The sequence below is a fragment of the Arachis hypogaea genome, chromosome 14 (assembly GCF_003086295.3).
Source record: "Arachis hypogaea cultivar Tifrunner chromosome 14, arahy.Tifrunner.gnm2.J5K5, whole genome shotgun sequence".
In the NCBI taxonomy this organism is placed as follows: domain Eukaryota; kingdom Viridiplantae; phylum Streptophyta; class Magnoliopsida; order Fabales; family Fabaceae; genus Arachis; species Arachis hypogaea.
The window spans coordinates 143,119,771-143,136,844 of record NC_092049.1 but is presented as its reverse complement, the minus strand read 5'-3'; the positions used below and the strand labels follow the sequence as shown (position 1 = coordinate 143,136,844).

Below are 17,074 nucleotides of genomic sequence, written 5' to 3'. Positions count from 1 at the left end.
AGAAAAAATAAAAGAGGAAGTAAGACCATCAGACAAAAGAAAGAAAGAAAGAAAAAAGAATAAGTGAAAAAAAGTACCGCATTAAATAAGACATTTTTACCTTTTTTCTCTTTCTTTTCTTTCTTTTTTTCCTTTTTCTCATTATCATCATTATCGTCTGAAATAAAAATATGAAAAAATCTATAACAAAAAGGCTTAAATGTGTAATAAAATTATATTTTATTTATTAATATATTTAATAGGTAAATAATATCTAAAATGATTTTATATAACATAATATCTAGAATTTTATATTTATCATATTTATAATTATATATTTATTACTTCTAAAATTATACAATATTCTAACAATAATTAATAAATATTAAATAAAATAATTTTAAATTATTTAAACTTATTTTTAATTTTATTGTTTTTAAATTATTAATATTAAATAATAATAAATATAAGATTACTTAACTTCACACACACATACACAATATACTCCTGTTCAATTTGCTGGCATGAGACGTTTGGAAAGTAATCCCTAAACCATACATCAATCCATAATCTAACATTTTTTTAATTCACTATTCTAAAAATCATCTAAAGGTATTAATAATACCATTATATTATAAAACTCTCTACACTAACAAGCTATTACTGGTTCATTTCTTGCTCAGCTCATAACAATCTGCTTCCATTGTTCGCACATTTTTAAATGAGTAAATGCACAAATTAAATAAATAACTACTATTAAATGAGAACGTTGAATTCTCATATGAAGTACAATAAAATTGTTTTTTTTTTTTTTAATGAAGTATTAGGATTTGGCTACTAAAAAAATAACATTTTATTTTAAATTTTAGTAATTAAAAATAATATTTTACATATCACTTATCATTAATTTATAATCATATTTTACCATAAGATATGAATATATTATTTTATGCTATAAGCATTTATATAAATAAAAATAATTGTTATGATGTCTTACAAATGGTACTTAATTTACCAAAATATATAGAAAACTAATTAATATTTAATAAATTTTAAATATTTAATCTTTTTACTTTAAAAAATGATTTAAACACTAAATCAAAAGGCACCATAAAATTCACCATACATAAATATAAAGGTGGCTACTGCAGGGAGACTTTTTCTAGCTAGCTAGTTCCTCAATGAGAGGGATTGAGGAATTATTGTTGGAAGAATATGGATTCATTCATTTACAGCGAAAAAGTATGATGGTTCATGGTTGAGAGTACTAGTTTGACTGCAGCACCGGGATTTTATTCTGGTATCAAGATTTATTTGAGCACCTTGTTTGACTGATCCATGTCGACCACAGATTGAAAGTAAGGGACTTGCCGCTGTCAAAATCACAAAATTAATTATAAATATATAAATATTAATTATTCCTTAATCCTGGGTTGGGTTCCTTTCCGTTCCTCTCTATTAATTTGTTAAGCAAAAGCATGATTTGTGAACCTGACTTAATCAGCTTTTCTGCGCCAAAATGGTGGTCATGATGCTAAGAAACTTTTATTAAAGTTAAAGGGAGCGAGCAGCTAGAGGCTACTACTCTCTCTGTCTCTCATTACATGGAGCGCTGAAAAATGAAAATAAATGTATGTATGTATGTCTGTTGTGAGCAAAAAACAAAACAAATATAAATAATTAAATAAATAAATAGTACATGACTTATTATGAACCGTTGATATTTTTCAAAGTAACCCAACACAATATAACACTACTAACGGCTCAATTTAAATAAATAACTTAATTAATTAAAAAAAAGAATTTAAAATATAATAACATAATTAAAAACAGTTTATAGATAAATTATTTTGTATTTAAATATTTATTTTAAAATTTGTTAATAAATAATAATAATAAAATCATTTTTAAAAAGAAAAAAGTCATTTTCTTTATTTTTTTCAAAAATTTTTAAAATTTTTTTTTAAAAATTAAAAATATATTTAAAAATTTTACCAAACACCGTTAATATAATTTTTCATAACTCAAACTCAAAAAAATAATTTTTCGTTTTCTAAACTACCCTAATTCATGTCCTTAAAGGCAACAATAGGACCTATTATGCTTTTATATATATATATTTTAACATTACTTCCATGCTGCTCCTCTCAACTAGCCAATATTTTTTCATTCTAACAACACCCTTTCATATTTACATATTTTTTCGAGGTTCATAATCTGAGATATGTTTTTCCTTTAATTTATCTGCCTTGACCTGCTCAGATTAAACTTCTGACATTCTACAACGTGACTTTACACTACTCAGCCCTAGCTTTGCACGCTGTAATATTAGAAGGAAATTTCAAGTTTGCGTATGGTGCATAATATAGAATGCGGAATATGCTGATTCTCCAAGGTGCAAGGTGCCAGTTTTCTCAAGATTAATGAGTGTCAGTGATACCAAGTATAGTGGCTTATTGCTATTGGGTACGTGCGGCACCACCAATTAAGTCTAAATTATGTTCGTTCGGATCGGAACGGAGAAATTCTTAAATATAGTTAGCGGTGATTATTGAATGACATGGAACAAAATAACTTTTTTTCCCCTTTTTAATAAAGAAATACTTGAGAAAAGCTTCTACTTACGTCAATAAAGACACTATGCAAAAAGGCGCAACTTCCCTGGGAGGAGCAACAGGAGCTTTTTTCAAAATATCAGAATATATGGCATTAGTATGACCAATGGCATTGCACTACATTTCGTTTCCTTTCGTTATTATATATTATTTTATTTAATTTAATGAAGTACCTAAATTCTGTATTTTTAATTGGGGTGTGTGTGCGAGTGCAAGTCCGAGACCGCGCATATATATTGAGTGGGGTTGTGAAGGTATGAAGAGCAGCATCAGGCACGAGATAATAATCAGACCAGCTAGTAAGGTCTAATTAGGGGCTCCACCCTCTTGTTAGATCATTCTTTCTTTTCCTTGTGCTTAGCTTGTTGCTCAAACTAAAGACAAACAAAGCATAATGGCCATCAGTCACAGTACTTTGGCTTTTACCTTCGGCATGCTTGGTAAGTACTCATCCATCAATTTACATCGCATTATTCATAACAATAATAGTAGGATCGGAGTTAATATCTATATATTTTTTTATGCACAGGTAATGTCATTTCATTCATGGTGTTCCTCGCTCCAATGTAAGTACTCTATTCTGTTGCTGGGAGGTAGGCTAGGCTATAGGCCCCACTTAAATTTATATATAACCTGGCCTTAATGATTGTATTAATTGGTGCAGCCCGACATTTTACCGGATATACAAGAAGAAGTCAACGGAGGGTTTTCAGTCACTGCCTTACCTAGTGGCATTGTTCAGTTCCATGCTCTGGCTGTACTACGCGATGGTCAAAAGAGACGCTCTCCTCCTCATAACCATTAACTCATTTGGATGTGTCGTAGAAATCATCTACATCACCTTGTTCCTCATCTATGCCACCAAGGATGCTAGGGTATGTATATATATGTAGTATACAATCAACATACATATACACAACTTGGTGCATGAAATAATAAAAATTAAACAAATTCATTAACTAACTGGCCGCGAGCGATATACATTATTGCATGCAGAGCTTAACTATTAAGCTGTTTTCGTCGATGAACGTGGGCGCCTTTGGTTTGATCCTCTTAGTCACACACTTCGCTGTGCATGGTCCTCTTCGAGTCCAAGTCTTGGGATGGATTTGTGTTTCTATCTCAGTCAGTGTCTTTGCGGCACCACTAAGCATTGTGGTACGTGGGTACTTTATTAGTTGCGATGCCCTCAACCTATATATTCAGTGTTTAACTAATAATTTCTTGCTGCAGGCACAAGTTATTCGGACCAAGAGTGTGGAGTTTATGCCTTTCAATTTGTCATTTACACTCACATTGAGTGCTGTAATGTGGTTTGGTTATGGTCTCTTTCTCAAGGACATATGCATTGCTGTAAGTACATACCGTTGAATGATAAAGCAGCATGCAGAATATTGAATAATGAATTATTAATTTTGTTGATGTGTTGTGAATGGCAGCTGCCAAATGTGCTGGGTTTTGGACTGGGGTTAGTCCAGATGGTGCTGTATGGTATTTACAGGAAAGGCAGCAACAAAACAAAGGAAGAGAAAGCACCGCAAGAGCCACTCAAGAGCATTGTGATAGCCACCTCTTTGGCTCTGGTGGAGGAGCAGCAGCAAGCAAAGGCGAAGATCAACGGAGAACAAGAAGATGGAAATCATGAGGAGAAAATCGCTGCACCTGCAACTCAACCTGAATGCGTGTGATTGATTCGCCATGCCATCACCCATGCATTCTTCTCATATATATTATTCCGTATGTGTACTTTGAATTTATTAGTCCATTTAAGTTGTAGGCCGCTACCTAGATGATAATGATATATGATTATTTATAACATGTACTAGCTAGCTAGTTAATTAGTAGTTACTGTACTACTGATTCTACCATTGTTATTCTGTATGTCTTTCCTTATCAATGGGATAAACTCATCTTCATGTTTACCTTCTCTAGCTATACATATTACATACTCACAATTATAATGCAGCTCTAATATATGTATCTGCGGATGGAAATGATCGTTTTTACCGGATTGAAATCGTATTTTTTGGTGTTTAAAATAGAATTTTACCGAGTTAATTAAAGTGGTATTTTTATCATTTGAAAGGATTGTTGAAAATCGTCATATTTATTTGATAAAATGATTTTTTTATCATTTAAAATGATTATTTTAATCGTCTTTTCTAATAACATTATAATTTTTGTTTCTTTAAAATAACAGTTGAAATTATCGTTTTTATCATATTAAAATAGTAATTTTTGATCGTTTAAAAAGACGTATGAAACTATTGTTTTGATCGTGTATCAAGCGTATTGGAGATGAAACCCACATTAATTTTGGAAACACAAATGGATGTGGAGCATGAGTATGGACATTCTAGCGCAGCAGGCTTCTCAGCACATCACTCAATGATTTTCTCTCTATTCCAGGTGCTTGGATGAAGAAAAGTTCAGAGAGTAGCTTTCCTTACAAGAAAAATATTGAGAACCTTTGGATTTACAGTGGAATTTTGAATTTAGCATCAGATATCAATTTTAATATATTTAACATGTTAAATTTATTATGTTAAATTTGTGTTTAATTTAATGTATTTAATTAAATTGTATAAGATGTTATTATGATTATATTAATTTTTTTTTAAATAATTTAAAATTTAACGGAAATAAACACAGAGCAGTTAGAGAAATAAAACAAAGACGAAGAACATTTTACTAAATAGAGGTAAGAAACGGGAGATTAGTCATTTTAAGACCGGAACGGATTAGAGTTTAATTTTTTATATTAGAGTTTAGTTTTTATTCGCAATAAGGACAGAGCGAATTTTATACGGATCATTTTAATGCAAAATGGAAGGACAAAAATTCATCCCACCCCGCCCCTACTCTACCACAGCAATCAAGTTCATCAAGGATGGTTGCCCAACATCTCACCCGTGCAGACCGCTCCTAGATGATATCACAACCTTAGTGAGGCGCATGCAGAAGGTGGATTGGTTACATACCTTACATAAAGCTAACTCTGTCGCTGATTGTTTTGCCAAGAAAGGCCAAGGTTTGCCAGCTGGTGTTCATCTCTTTGACAGGCCACTGCTGAATGTCAAGCAGGCTTTGCCGCTTTGCTTATGAACTCGCATGGGACGCTTAGAATGAGAGGAGCCGTTTAGTTTCTGTTTTTGCTTCTTTTCGGGGTTTTAAGTTTTAACCCCCTTATTCCACAAATAGAGTATTGAATTAGCATTATTTATCGGTTACGTGATATATATATGGTTAAACTCCGCGTATATTACATTTGCGGTACATAGCTTGTCCCAAGTCTGAGGAGGATTGTGTTAGGTCTTCGACAACTAATATAAAAACATAGTCAGATCTCCATAACATAAATCAAAGACATTATTGTGCTAAAGTTAGGTCGTTGCCCGAAAGCAACACGTTGTATGGCTCGAGTACGGTGTCAAATGAGCAAGAACCGCTGTATCGGTGCCTGAATGTAGTGTTAAATGAGCAAGCTAAGGGTTCCCGCATTTTCGTGAACGGACGAGGGTAAATAAGTTAGTTCACAAAATAAAAGGTAAAGGTTGGAGTGACAGAAGATTGAGATTTGGGACATGAAACATAGGCACTCTAACAGAAAAATCCATGGAGGTGGTGGACACCATGACAAGGAGGAAGATTAACATACATTATGTGCCTACAAGAAACAAAATAGGTTGGTGCGAAGGCTAGGGAGTTGGATACTTCTGATTTCAAACTTTGTTATACAGGAAAGGTGAAGAATAGGAATGAGGTTGGTATTATTGTGGATAAGCAGTGAAAGAAGGATGTAGTGGATGTCAAGAGGGTGGGAGATCGGATCATCTCTATCAAATTTGTAGTGGAAGGAAGTGCTTTTCATGTGATTAGCGCCTATGCACCGCAAGTGGGTTCGGACGAACAACACAAGATAAGGTTTTGGGAGGATTTAGAAAGACATACCTTTGGGAGATAAGATTTTCTTAGGAGGAGATTTAAATGGTCATATTGGAAGAGAAGTGACTGGGTATCTTATCCATGAAGGCATGGTTTCGGGGTGATCAATGCCGAGGGTAAAACTATTTTGGACTTTTCCTCAACCTTTGACTTTCTCATCGCAAATACATGTTTTAAAAAGAGAGATGAACATCTTATAACCTATAAGAGTGGCATGACAAGCTCTCAAAACGACTTTTCCTTGTTGAGGAGAGTCGACCGGAAATTTTGCATTAATTGTAAAATTATCCCAAGAGAGAGTTTGACAACACAACATAGGATGCTCATCATGGATTTTCGCATTGAGTAAAAATTGAGGAAAAGACATCATACGAAGAACCCAAGAACGAGGTGGTGGCGAATGAAAGGTGAGGAACAAAGAAGCTTCCTAAGACAGGTAGGAGAAGAGGCAAAGTGGGATGGGAATGGAAGCGCGGAAGAGATGTGGAGGGAGATGGCAGAAGTTATTAGAAGAACAACAAAAGAAAATTTTAGTGAATCTAAAGGAATAGGACCAAGAGACAAGGAGTCTTGGTGGTGGAATGCGAGTGTACAAGAAAAGATAAAGATAAAAAGAGTGTGCTTTAAAGAATGGTCTTTATGCCGCAATGCAGATAATTGGAAAAAAATAAGACGGCTAAGAAAGAGACAAAAATTGCTATAAGTGAAGAAAGAACAAGAGCATATGAGGGTCTCTACCAGTCTTTGGGTACGAAAGAAGGAGAAAAATGTATATATAGAATCGCAAAGAGTCGTGAAAGAAAAACGAGAGATTTGGATCAGGTTAAGTGCATAAAGGATAAGGATAGAGAGGTGCTGGCTCAAGAGAAGAAGATTAATGAAAGGTGGAAAAGCTACTTCTACGAGTTATTTAATGAAGGACATAAGATTCTTCTAAACCTTGGTCGGTTATGCACAAGGGAAGAAGATCAAAACTTTGACTACTATCGAAGGATTCGAGACTTCAGGGTAAAAGAGGCTCTAAAGCAGATGAAAAATGGCAGGGCAGTAGGACCTGATAATATTCTGATTGAGGTTTGAAAGGATCTTGGAGGAAAAGGCATCAATTGGTTAACTAAGCTTTTTAATGAGATTTTAAGGTCAAAGAAGATGTCTGATGAGTGGAGAAAGAGCACCTTGGTACCTATTTACAAGAATAAGGGGAATATACAAAGTTGCGAAAATTATAGAGGGATCAAGCTCATGAGCCATGAAGTTATGAAAAAGGGTGATAGAATGGAGGTTGAAAAAAGAGACACAAGTAACAGAAAATCAATTTGGATTTATGCCAGACAGATCCACCTCCGAAGCAATATACCTGTTAAGAAGGATGATGGAGAGGTATCGTAGTAATAAAAGGGATCTACATATGGTGTTTATTGATTTGGAAAAAAGCGTACAATATGGTGGCAAGGGAGGTCTTATGGAAGATTTTAGAAAAGAAGAGAGAAATGATCACATATATTCGTGCAATTAAAGACATGTATGATGGGGTCATAACTAGTGTGAAGACTCAAGGTGATGTGACAGAGGAATTTCCTATTGGTATAGGATTACACCAGGGATCATCCTTAAATCCATACATTTTCACATTAGTCTTGGAAGTACTCATAGAGTACATCCAAGAGCCTGTGCCATGGTGCATGCTTTTTGCCGATGATATCGTCCTTAGGGAAAAGTCAAGGGAAGACCTAAATAAGAAGTTGGACTTATGGAGAGAAACTCTAAAAGTGTATGGTCTGCGCATAAGTCGTAGCAAGACGGAATATATGGAATGTAAGTTCGGTTTGAGAAGGGAAAACCCTAATATAGAGGTGAAGATTAGAGAAAACATCCTACGAACAGTTAAAAGTTTTAAGTATCTTGGGTGTATCATACAGAATAATGGAGAGATTGAACAGGATGTAAATCATAGGATTCAAGCAGGTTGGTCAAAATGGCGGAGTACATCTGGTTTTATTTGCGACAGAAAAGTGCATTTAAAACTTAAAGGTAAATTCTATCGCACTGCGATAAGACCGGCTATGCTTTATGGTACGGAGTATTGGGCGGTCAAAGGGAAGCACGAACATAAGTTGAGTGTGGCAGAGATGAAGATATTGATGAGATGCATGAGTGGTCATACCTGATTGGATAAAATAAGGAACGAAGATATAATGGAGAGAGTTAGAGTAATACCTATTGTGAAAAAGATGGTAGAATCGTGTGTCAGATGATTTGGACATTTGAGAAGAAGACCGACAGAACACCCAATCAGGAGGGTGGATAAGATGGAAGATGGATAAGGGGTGAAAGGTAGAAGAAGATCTAAGAAGACCATTCATAAGGTGGTCAAGCAAGACTTACATGTAAACAGTCTCTCTGTAGACATGATACATGACAGAATTCAATAACATCATTTGATTCATGTAGGCGACCCCACTTAATGGGACAAGGCTTTGTTGTTGTTGTAGTATACATATATTGGTTACTACGTGAAATAATTATTTGAAAAAGTTAGGGTATATATTAACATACCAAATTGTGAAATAGCTCGCGTAACAATTATTTATTTTTATGGAGGCTATCGAGTTGATTCCTCTAAATAAATATTTTCAAAGTTCTTTCTCTCTTTATTTAATTTTAAGTCAAATTTTCAAATTTCTTTCCATTAGAAAGATAATTTTTTGTTCATTATATGGAAAGAATGATTTACGACCTTTTTGACAAATACTATTTATACTAAGATTTGATTTAGTAATACTAATGAGTAATGACCTGTTTAGAAAATTTTAAAAGTAATTTTTTTTTTTACTTTTAACTTATAAAAAATAGTAGTATTAATGTTTGGTGCAATTTTTAAAATCAAATTGCAGTTTTTTAAGAAACTATTTAGGAGTTTATAGAGAAATTTAAAAAAATAATTTCTTTCATAATACTACTACTTTTATCACATTTCTATAAAATAAGCATTTTTAAAACTAAAAACTTAAATACAAAATAACTTATTTATAAGCTACTTTTAATATAGTCATTTATTATTTAAGCTATTTTTTTAAAATGAATTTAATTAAATTGTTTACCCAAACTATACCTAAACAAACTAAATTTTTGAGAGATTATTTCATGTTAGCTTTTATATCAAATGAGTCGATTTTGCTAGATAAATAAGGTGTAAATCAATAAAGCACGATTATTCAGAGTTTATTTGAATACTATTAAAAAAAAAATCTCTTTTCAATGAAAAAAATTTTTTTTTTAGTGTTTTATAAATTTTTAATAATAAAAATAAAAACACTAAAAAAAGACTACAATTTACATCTTTTATAAAAAATAAAAAAATATTTTTAACATAATTGTTATTACTTATATTAAATATTTAAATATGAAATTATTTTAATTTTTCTATAAAATTTAAAAAAAAAATCACTTAAAATAATATTCTTTTAAAAACTCACCCAATCAAGCCTCTACTTAACTCTCAGCAATTTCTAACAATCTGATATTATAAATCCTGAAATTACGATAGACATACTATAAAGATTCCATTCTATGTTTCTTCAATGTGAAAAGGAAGGGGGGGAAGGCTGGAAGAAGCATTTTTATCTGAGGATGATTTTGCTCCAACGATTCTGAGAATGACTCATAATAGCAGATAATGTACAAGTATCCACTATGCTTGAGTTCAGGGAGGTAAGCAAAAAAGAAACAAAAGGGATGGCAGTTGCGAAAAAGGTTCAGTTGAGAACATTTTGTAACAAGGTTCCTTTATGCTGCTGCAGCCATGGCAAGAAATGGCAGCTAGACTGACTGATTGTAAACTAATTAGAGCCCATCCTTCTACCGAAATGGCTACTCAGATTTGTTTAGATCAGCTCAAAGAAAGATGAGCTCCTCAAATGGATATCCACCTTCCATAGCCACAAACCCATCTTGTAAATGACGTTGGTGCTGGGATTTGCTCATAGGACACTACACATTAGTAGCATCAAAACTTCCTGGTTCCAAACTCTGTCTTCTTTTTTCTCTCCAGTTCTCTCCCCACATTTTTGCTTCAGCCACAGCACGTTCTCTGTCAAGATCTCTGTTCAACATCCTTGCAGTTTCTCTGGGAGACTCATCTTTCTCAGATCCTTCCAAGTCCCATCTGTGTCCAGATCCTCCAGCTTCATCATTTTTCAATAATCTTGCACCTTTATCATCTCTGTTCCTTTTGTCATCACCAGAGCCCCTATAACCATGCCCAGTATTGTTGGGGTCATATGCCTGGTTGGCCAAATAGGAGAGGGCAGTCACCACATCCCCAATCAGAGGACGCGTGGCAGCGGATTCTTGGATGCACATGGATGCCACAGCTAGAGCCTGGTAAAGGCCCCGCATAGGAAACCTCCCCTGCAGCCTTGGATCAGCCAGCTTTGAAAACTTCCTGCGGTCATTGAACAGTGGACGTGCCTGCTCAAACATACAAAATCACCATTACCTCTCAGAGTATATCCTTTGCAAACTAAAAATTAGGAGTCAAGAGAAGAATTAAGGACAACCCATGTGACAAGGTTTTGTTCTCCATGTGGTTGGGTGCTGTCAATTGCTTTCCGGCCTGTAATCAGCTCTAAGAACACCACTCCAAAACTGTATACGTCGGACTTGACAGTCAGTTGTCCAGTCATAGCATACTCAGGAGCACAGTAACCATAAGTTCCCATCACACGTGTAGAAACGTGTGACTTGTCACCCACAGGACCTAGCTTTGCAAGACCGAAGTCAGAAAGCTTGGGGTGGTATCCTTCGTCGAGTAATATATTAGATGACTTGAAGTCTCTATAAATAACTGGAGGATTTGCCTTGTCATGCAGGTATTCCAGTCCTTTTGCAGCCCCTGCAGCTATTTTCATCCTAGTGTTCCAATCCAATGGTTCTTTATCAGGGGGAAGATCTGCATGAAAGTCAATCACGAGAACTAAACATTAACTGTTATTATGTCAATTGCATTAAGCTTAAGAAGGAAGTAATTTTGCTGCATTAAACATGGCGTTTGTTCTCACTCTTCTCAAAATTCAAACACACTCCTCAGTAATCAGAATTCAGAAGACAGAAAAATATGCAACCAGGTAGAAAAGAATGAACTCTACCACCAGCCAAACCTATCAAGTTACTTATTATATGGAAGCCTTCTTGAAAAGTTGGAACATTGGAAGGATTTTCAATTAATGAGCTTAATCTCATTTTTCAATATGAAAACACCTTATCTCATGGTTTTGAATGTCCACAGATTTCTGAGCCATGCATTGGGCATTCTGGCTTGAACCTGAAAGCCAGCCTGATCATCCTACCTCAACGTGATATACCGGTTGAACAATAGAGAACAAGAGAACAACAAAATAGGAAATATATAAAACTGGCTAGTTCAAAAAAGCAATATATTTTAACTTCATTTTGTAGCTAATCACCACATTGAAAAGAGCACATTAAAATGAGAAACCACAACAAATCATCCCAATCACAGATGATAATGATTTTATCGAGGAAGCTGAATCCTTATGGAATCCAGTTTGTTGAAATCCCAAGCAGCAACTAGAAACACTGTTAACAGATATAACCATATTCATGAGAGGGAAAAAAGAACAAAAAGTTCAAAAGCATGTAATATAATGAGTGTTGGTGTTCTCATACCAGCACAACAAACATTGGTTGTCAGTTGTCACTGTAATAAGGTCAAAACTGAAGGCCACTGAAGAGTTAAAATCAACAGAAGCGAATTTTGTTTTATAACCTTTAAGCAGAGAGTAAGAAAAGAATGGCAACATGCAAAATAGAGAACAAAAGTAGGCCTGCAAGAACTTAGCCAACTCTGCAAGAAGAGCTATTCTACATGAGACAGCTATTTCCTTTTAACCATTGAATTATGTTCCTCTGCATCTACCACAAAAATGCTAAACAAGCATACATAATGAGTTCTAATAGTCCTTCCTTGCATGCAATCTGCGTAAGGCTTAAGGCTACAAAAGTACCATTGAGACTGCATTTTGTTTAAAACACGTTGACCAGTGTTCTGGTGTTAAGGAATTAGGAAATGTAAAATGGAGAATAATAATTTCGGACTTCCACATATATGAGAAAGATTAACCTATAAGAAAGAAATTCAAAGTTGAGAATAAGGAGAGAGTAACCATAGTATCCTACCATGAAGGTGGTCTTCCAATGATCCCAATGGCATAAATTCATAAACAAGGAGGCGCTGTTCACCATCCGCACAGTATCCGATGAGATTCACAAGGTTAGGGTGATGTAGAAGACTAAGCATTAGAACTTCGACAAGGAATTCCCGATTACCCTGAAGACCATTTCTGTCTAACTGTTTAACAGCAACAATCTGTTAATGTAAACAAACGTTAGGACTCAACAATCACTAATGGGGGCCTCAAGTGCTTTTATTCTAAAACCATTTTGTGCTGTAGAAGTTACAGGAAAACGCATGCAAAGCAGGTTGGTGAAACTAAAAATTGCAAATTGTGTGTGCACAGTGTTTCTTTATTATCTTCTCAGGCATCTAGCACAGTCAAATCCTAAAATATGCCACACACACACACAGGTTTTTGCAGCTCACTGAAATAACTAGATCAGATTTAAACACACACAAATCATTTGGATGCTAGTTTGGAATTAAATTCATCAAAAGAATCATAACAACCATAGCCTCTGTTTTTCCCCCACCTCTTTCCCTTCCTATTTCAAATATATCAAGTTATCATAAAGAAAACAACAAGCAAGACATGTCTCACTACATGGATGAAGCATCATCGGTTTCTATTGCACTGTTGGTCATAAAAGATTCAACAGTGCTGTCATTGGTTGTTAATTACCTAACACAACCTTTGTCCTACTTCAAAGATTTGCTTTTATCTTGGTTCACAACTTTACAATCCTTTTACCATGTGATACTAGGAATGGCTTATGTAAGAAATCAGAGAATAACGTCCGAGTCTGAGATAGCACGTGTGTCTTTCAGGGCCCAAAAGATCCATTGGAACAGAACATTATTTTGTTTAGCCCTTGCTTCTTTTGGGGTGAAAATATAACTGGATGTCATCCATAATCATGAGTGAATCAATAGAGAGATTGTACCTGACCAGTGCTCTCCAGCTTCCCTTTGTACACCCTTCCAAAACCACCTTCCCCTATGAAGGACTCCGGCCTGAAGTTCTTAGTTGCGGCTGCAAGCTCACGGAAGGTAAAAGTTTGAGCAGCAATTTGGACACCAGGCCCATCCTTGGGAGCAGGCAGCTCCCTTTTGGAACCCCCGTTACTTCTGGACCTCAACTTGTCTGCTCCTGCAACACACACCCCAACAGAAAGAACAGCAGATCCATAAGTATTGGCAAATTCCCCCAAGACAAAAAACAGTAACAGACCTTGAATTCACCGATCACCAGTACCCAATAGAATACAGTACAATACAGATGTACTGTGTCATTCAAATAGGATGTGGCAAGATGAAGCTTCTGCAATTCAGTTCACCTAATACTGATAGTAAGTCGTACTTAATTAAGGCATATGGCAGATACATATTGAAATCGGAAATAAGGAAATGCCAATCCCAAATGAAATCGGGATAGTGGGGGCATTGCGATGCAATCAGTATGATAGGGGAGATCCAATTTGTTGGCGAGAAGAGGAGAGCAAAGGGAGAAGCCTTGTTTGTTGTTTGACGGAGAAATCAAAGAGATTGAGAATCAGATAGATACTAACCAGAGGGCAATCGGGAGATGTGAGAAGGTAGAGCTGGATTGGATGGGTGAGGGTGCTGCTGCTGCTGCTGATGCTGCTTGCGAATATGATCGTGATCGTGATCGTGCTTGCCATGGGGATTCAGCTTCTGATCCTCCCTCGAATCGAAACAAGAGAAGCAACCCATGATGCTCTCCTTGCTCTGTCACTGTCCCCCAAACGGAAATAATCAATCAAATTCAATTCGAGCCTTCTACTTGATTTGACGAGTGACGGATGGATGGATGGATGGATGGATTGAGGATTCTCTTCTGGAAAAGAAGAGGGCAGCTAGCAAGGAGAGTAGAGGAGAGCTGCTTATATTTACAGCAATCCCAAAGGGAAAGGGGAAAAAGGGAAAGGGGTCAAAGTCGCAGTCAACCACACGCTCATCCAAACAGATTCCAACTCTCTCCTCTACAGCACTTAACACACAAAACACACCCCAGCCCGATCATATATTCATACCCCAAAAGACAAACGCAACACAACGAATCCAACTCCACCAAACGCCACTAACTATGAAATCAAATCAAAGACAAAGGGCTTCAATTCATTGTTGCGTGCTGCCAAGTGCCGACGGAGACCTTCAATTCAGTTCACGTTCACCGTTAAAAAAACACATATACCGTTACTTTTCTCTTGGGAATTGGGATGGGATCCCAATCACCTGCCCTCGCTGTTTATACTTTATACCCCCTCTCGGGTTCTCGCCTTTTCAGGTCTTCCGCCCCATTCATAACATCAACGCTTTTAGAATTTGTTTCGAAAACATTTAACTATGACAAAAGAATTATATTTTTTCTTTTAAAAAAAATTATTTTTTTTAGAAAAAAAATTATTTTTTTCTAAAATTCAATTTCATAATTTAAAAAGACTATAATATATTAATAGAATAAATTTTAAATTTAAAAAATATTTAAGTGGATTTAAAAATGAGACTCTTTTTAATATGGTTTATAAATTAGAAAAAAATAGGAATTAAAATTTTTAAAAAAAATCCAAATTATTTATTTTTAATTATTTTAAAATAAAAAATCAATTCATGAATAAATTTTAATTTTTAGCATTCTAATCAAATTTTTTGTCATTTTTGAATAAAAATATGAGAATAATGAATATATTCACTATTCATTCTATTAAATATTGTGAACTAAAGATAATATTATCTATTATCTTTTGGCTGTTTTCTTTGCACATAAAAAAAATATGGATGTTACACAATAAAATGGATGTATATAAAATATTTATACTGTTATGATGTTATTGTCAAATGCAACCTGCGAATTAATTTTAATATTTTGAAATTACACATTTAAATTTTTTTGCCAACCAAGTTTAACAAAGTTGGCCCAAACTCAATAAAAGTCATTTTTTTTGCCTACGGTATCTCCCAACTCGACAGGTTAAGGACTAATCTGCGTTCTTCCTTCTTTTTCGCAGTCCTCCTTCTTCGTCTTCGCGTTCTTCCTTCTTCTTCTTCGTCTTCCTCCTCCTTCTTCTTCGCATTTCTTCTTCTTCTTCGCGTATTTTCTCTCAATCGTCATTCTTTTATTGCTACTGCTGTTGCTGAATTTTTTCTTTTCCTCCTTTTAATTGAGGTTCATTTGGATCCAAAAATGAATTCGATGTATTTTTGTTGATAATTGAGTCTTTTTGACTCGTTTAAAATTGAACTAATTTCGGTTCATTTGTGAATTAATTGAGGTTCACTTGATGCTGCTGATAAGTATTGACCAAATTTTTTATTCCTTAAGTAATTTCGGTTCATTTCTTAGTTTAATCGAGATTCATTTGGATCTAGAAATAAATTGTATGTGTTTTATTGATAATTGAGTCTTTTTGACTGCTTGTTCAAAACTGAACTAATTTCAGTTCATTTGTGTGTTAATTGAGGTTCACCTGATGTTGCTGATAAATATTAACCAAATTTTTTATTCCTTAAGTAATTTCGGTTCATTTCTTAGTTTAATTGAGGTTCATTTGAATTCAGAAATGAATTGGATGTGCTTTTGTTGATGATTGAGTCTTTTTAATTGCTTGTTCAAAACTAAACTAATTTCGATTCATTTGTGAATTAATTGAGCTTCACTTGATACTGCTGTTTTGATCAAGTTTTAAGTATTGACCAAGTTTTTTATTCCTTAAATAATTTTGGTTCATTTCTTAGTTTATTTGAGATTCATTTGGATCCAAAAATGAATTAGATGTGTTTTTGTTGATGATTGAGTCTTTTTTACTGTTTGTTCAGAACTGAACTAATTGAATGGAATGAAGTGGAATCTAATGCAATTGAATAAAGTGATAATGAATAATTTCATTCTTCTTTGCTAAAAAAATTGGTCAAAACTTATCATCAGCATCAAGTGAACCTCAATTAGCATACAAATGAACAAAATTAGTTCAGATTTGAACAAACAGTAAAAAAAACTCAATCATAACAAAAACACGTCAAATTCATTTTTGGATCTAAATGAACCTCAATTAAACTAAGAAGTGAACCAAAATTACTTAAGAAATAAAAAATTATAGCCAATAAATTACATTCCAAATCCACTAAACATGAATAAACTTAATTAATATAAATTTTAAATTTTAAAATTAATTTTTTTTATTTATTATTTACGTTGTTCAAAAAAAACTGAAAAAGCATTATTCTCCTGTACTTCAGAGGTAGAAAAGGTACGAGTGACGGTAAACTTTTTCCTAGGTACGTTTCTTTCTGCGTATTGCTTATGTATACAAGAACTGTG

General features: G+C 34.4%; 2 protein-coding genes across 2 annotated transcripts; one reads left to right on the top strand and one right to left on the bottom strand.

The window, feature by feature from the left end:
* Nucleotides 1-2,119: 2,119 nt before the first annotated feature.
* On the top strand, nucleotides 2,120-4,516 carry LOC112798308 (bidirectional sugar transporter N3-like). The gene is made up of 6 exons (XM_025841576.3): nucleotides 2,120-3,034; nucleotides 3,124-3,160; nucleotides 3,259-3,469; nucleotides 3,591-3,752; nucleotides 3,828-3,947; nucleotides 4,034-4,516. The coding sequence occupies exons 1-6, from the start codon at nucleotides 2,989-2,991 to the stop codon at nucleotides 4,280-4,282; spliced, it is 825 nt and encodes a 274-aa protein (XP_025697361.1). The 5' UTR covers nucleotides 2,120-2,988; the 3' UTR covers nucleotides 4,283-4,516.
* Nucleotides 4,517-10,045: 5,529 nt separating this feature from the next.
* Nucleotides 10,046-15,104, bottom strand: LOC112798306 (serine/threonine-protein kinase PBS1-like). The gene is made up of 5 exons (XM_025841575.3): nucleotides 14,304-15,104; nucleotides 13,680-13,885; nucleotides 12,738-12,927; nucleotides 11,099-11,490; nucleotides 10,046-11,009 (listed from the first exon to the last, which is right to left on the bottom strand). Exons 1-5 carry the CDS (start codon nucleotides 14,467-14,469, stop codon nucleotides 10,530-10,532), a joined length of 1,434 nt encoding a protein of 477 aa, XP_025697360.1. The 5' UTR covers nucleotides 14,470-15,104; the 3' UTR covers nucleotides 10,046-10,529.
* Nucleotides 15,105-17,074: the final 1,970 nt, after the last annotated feature.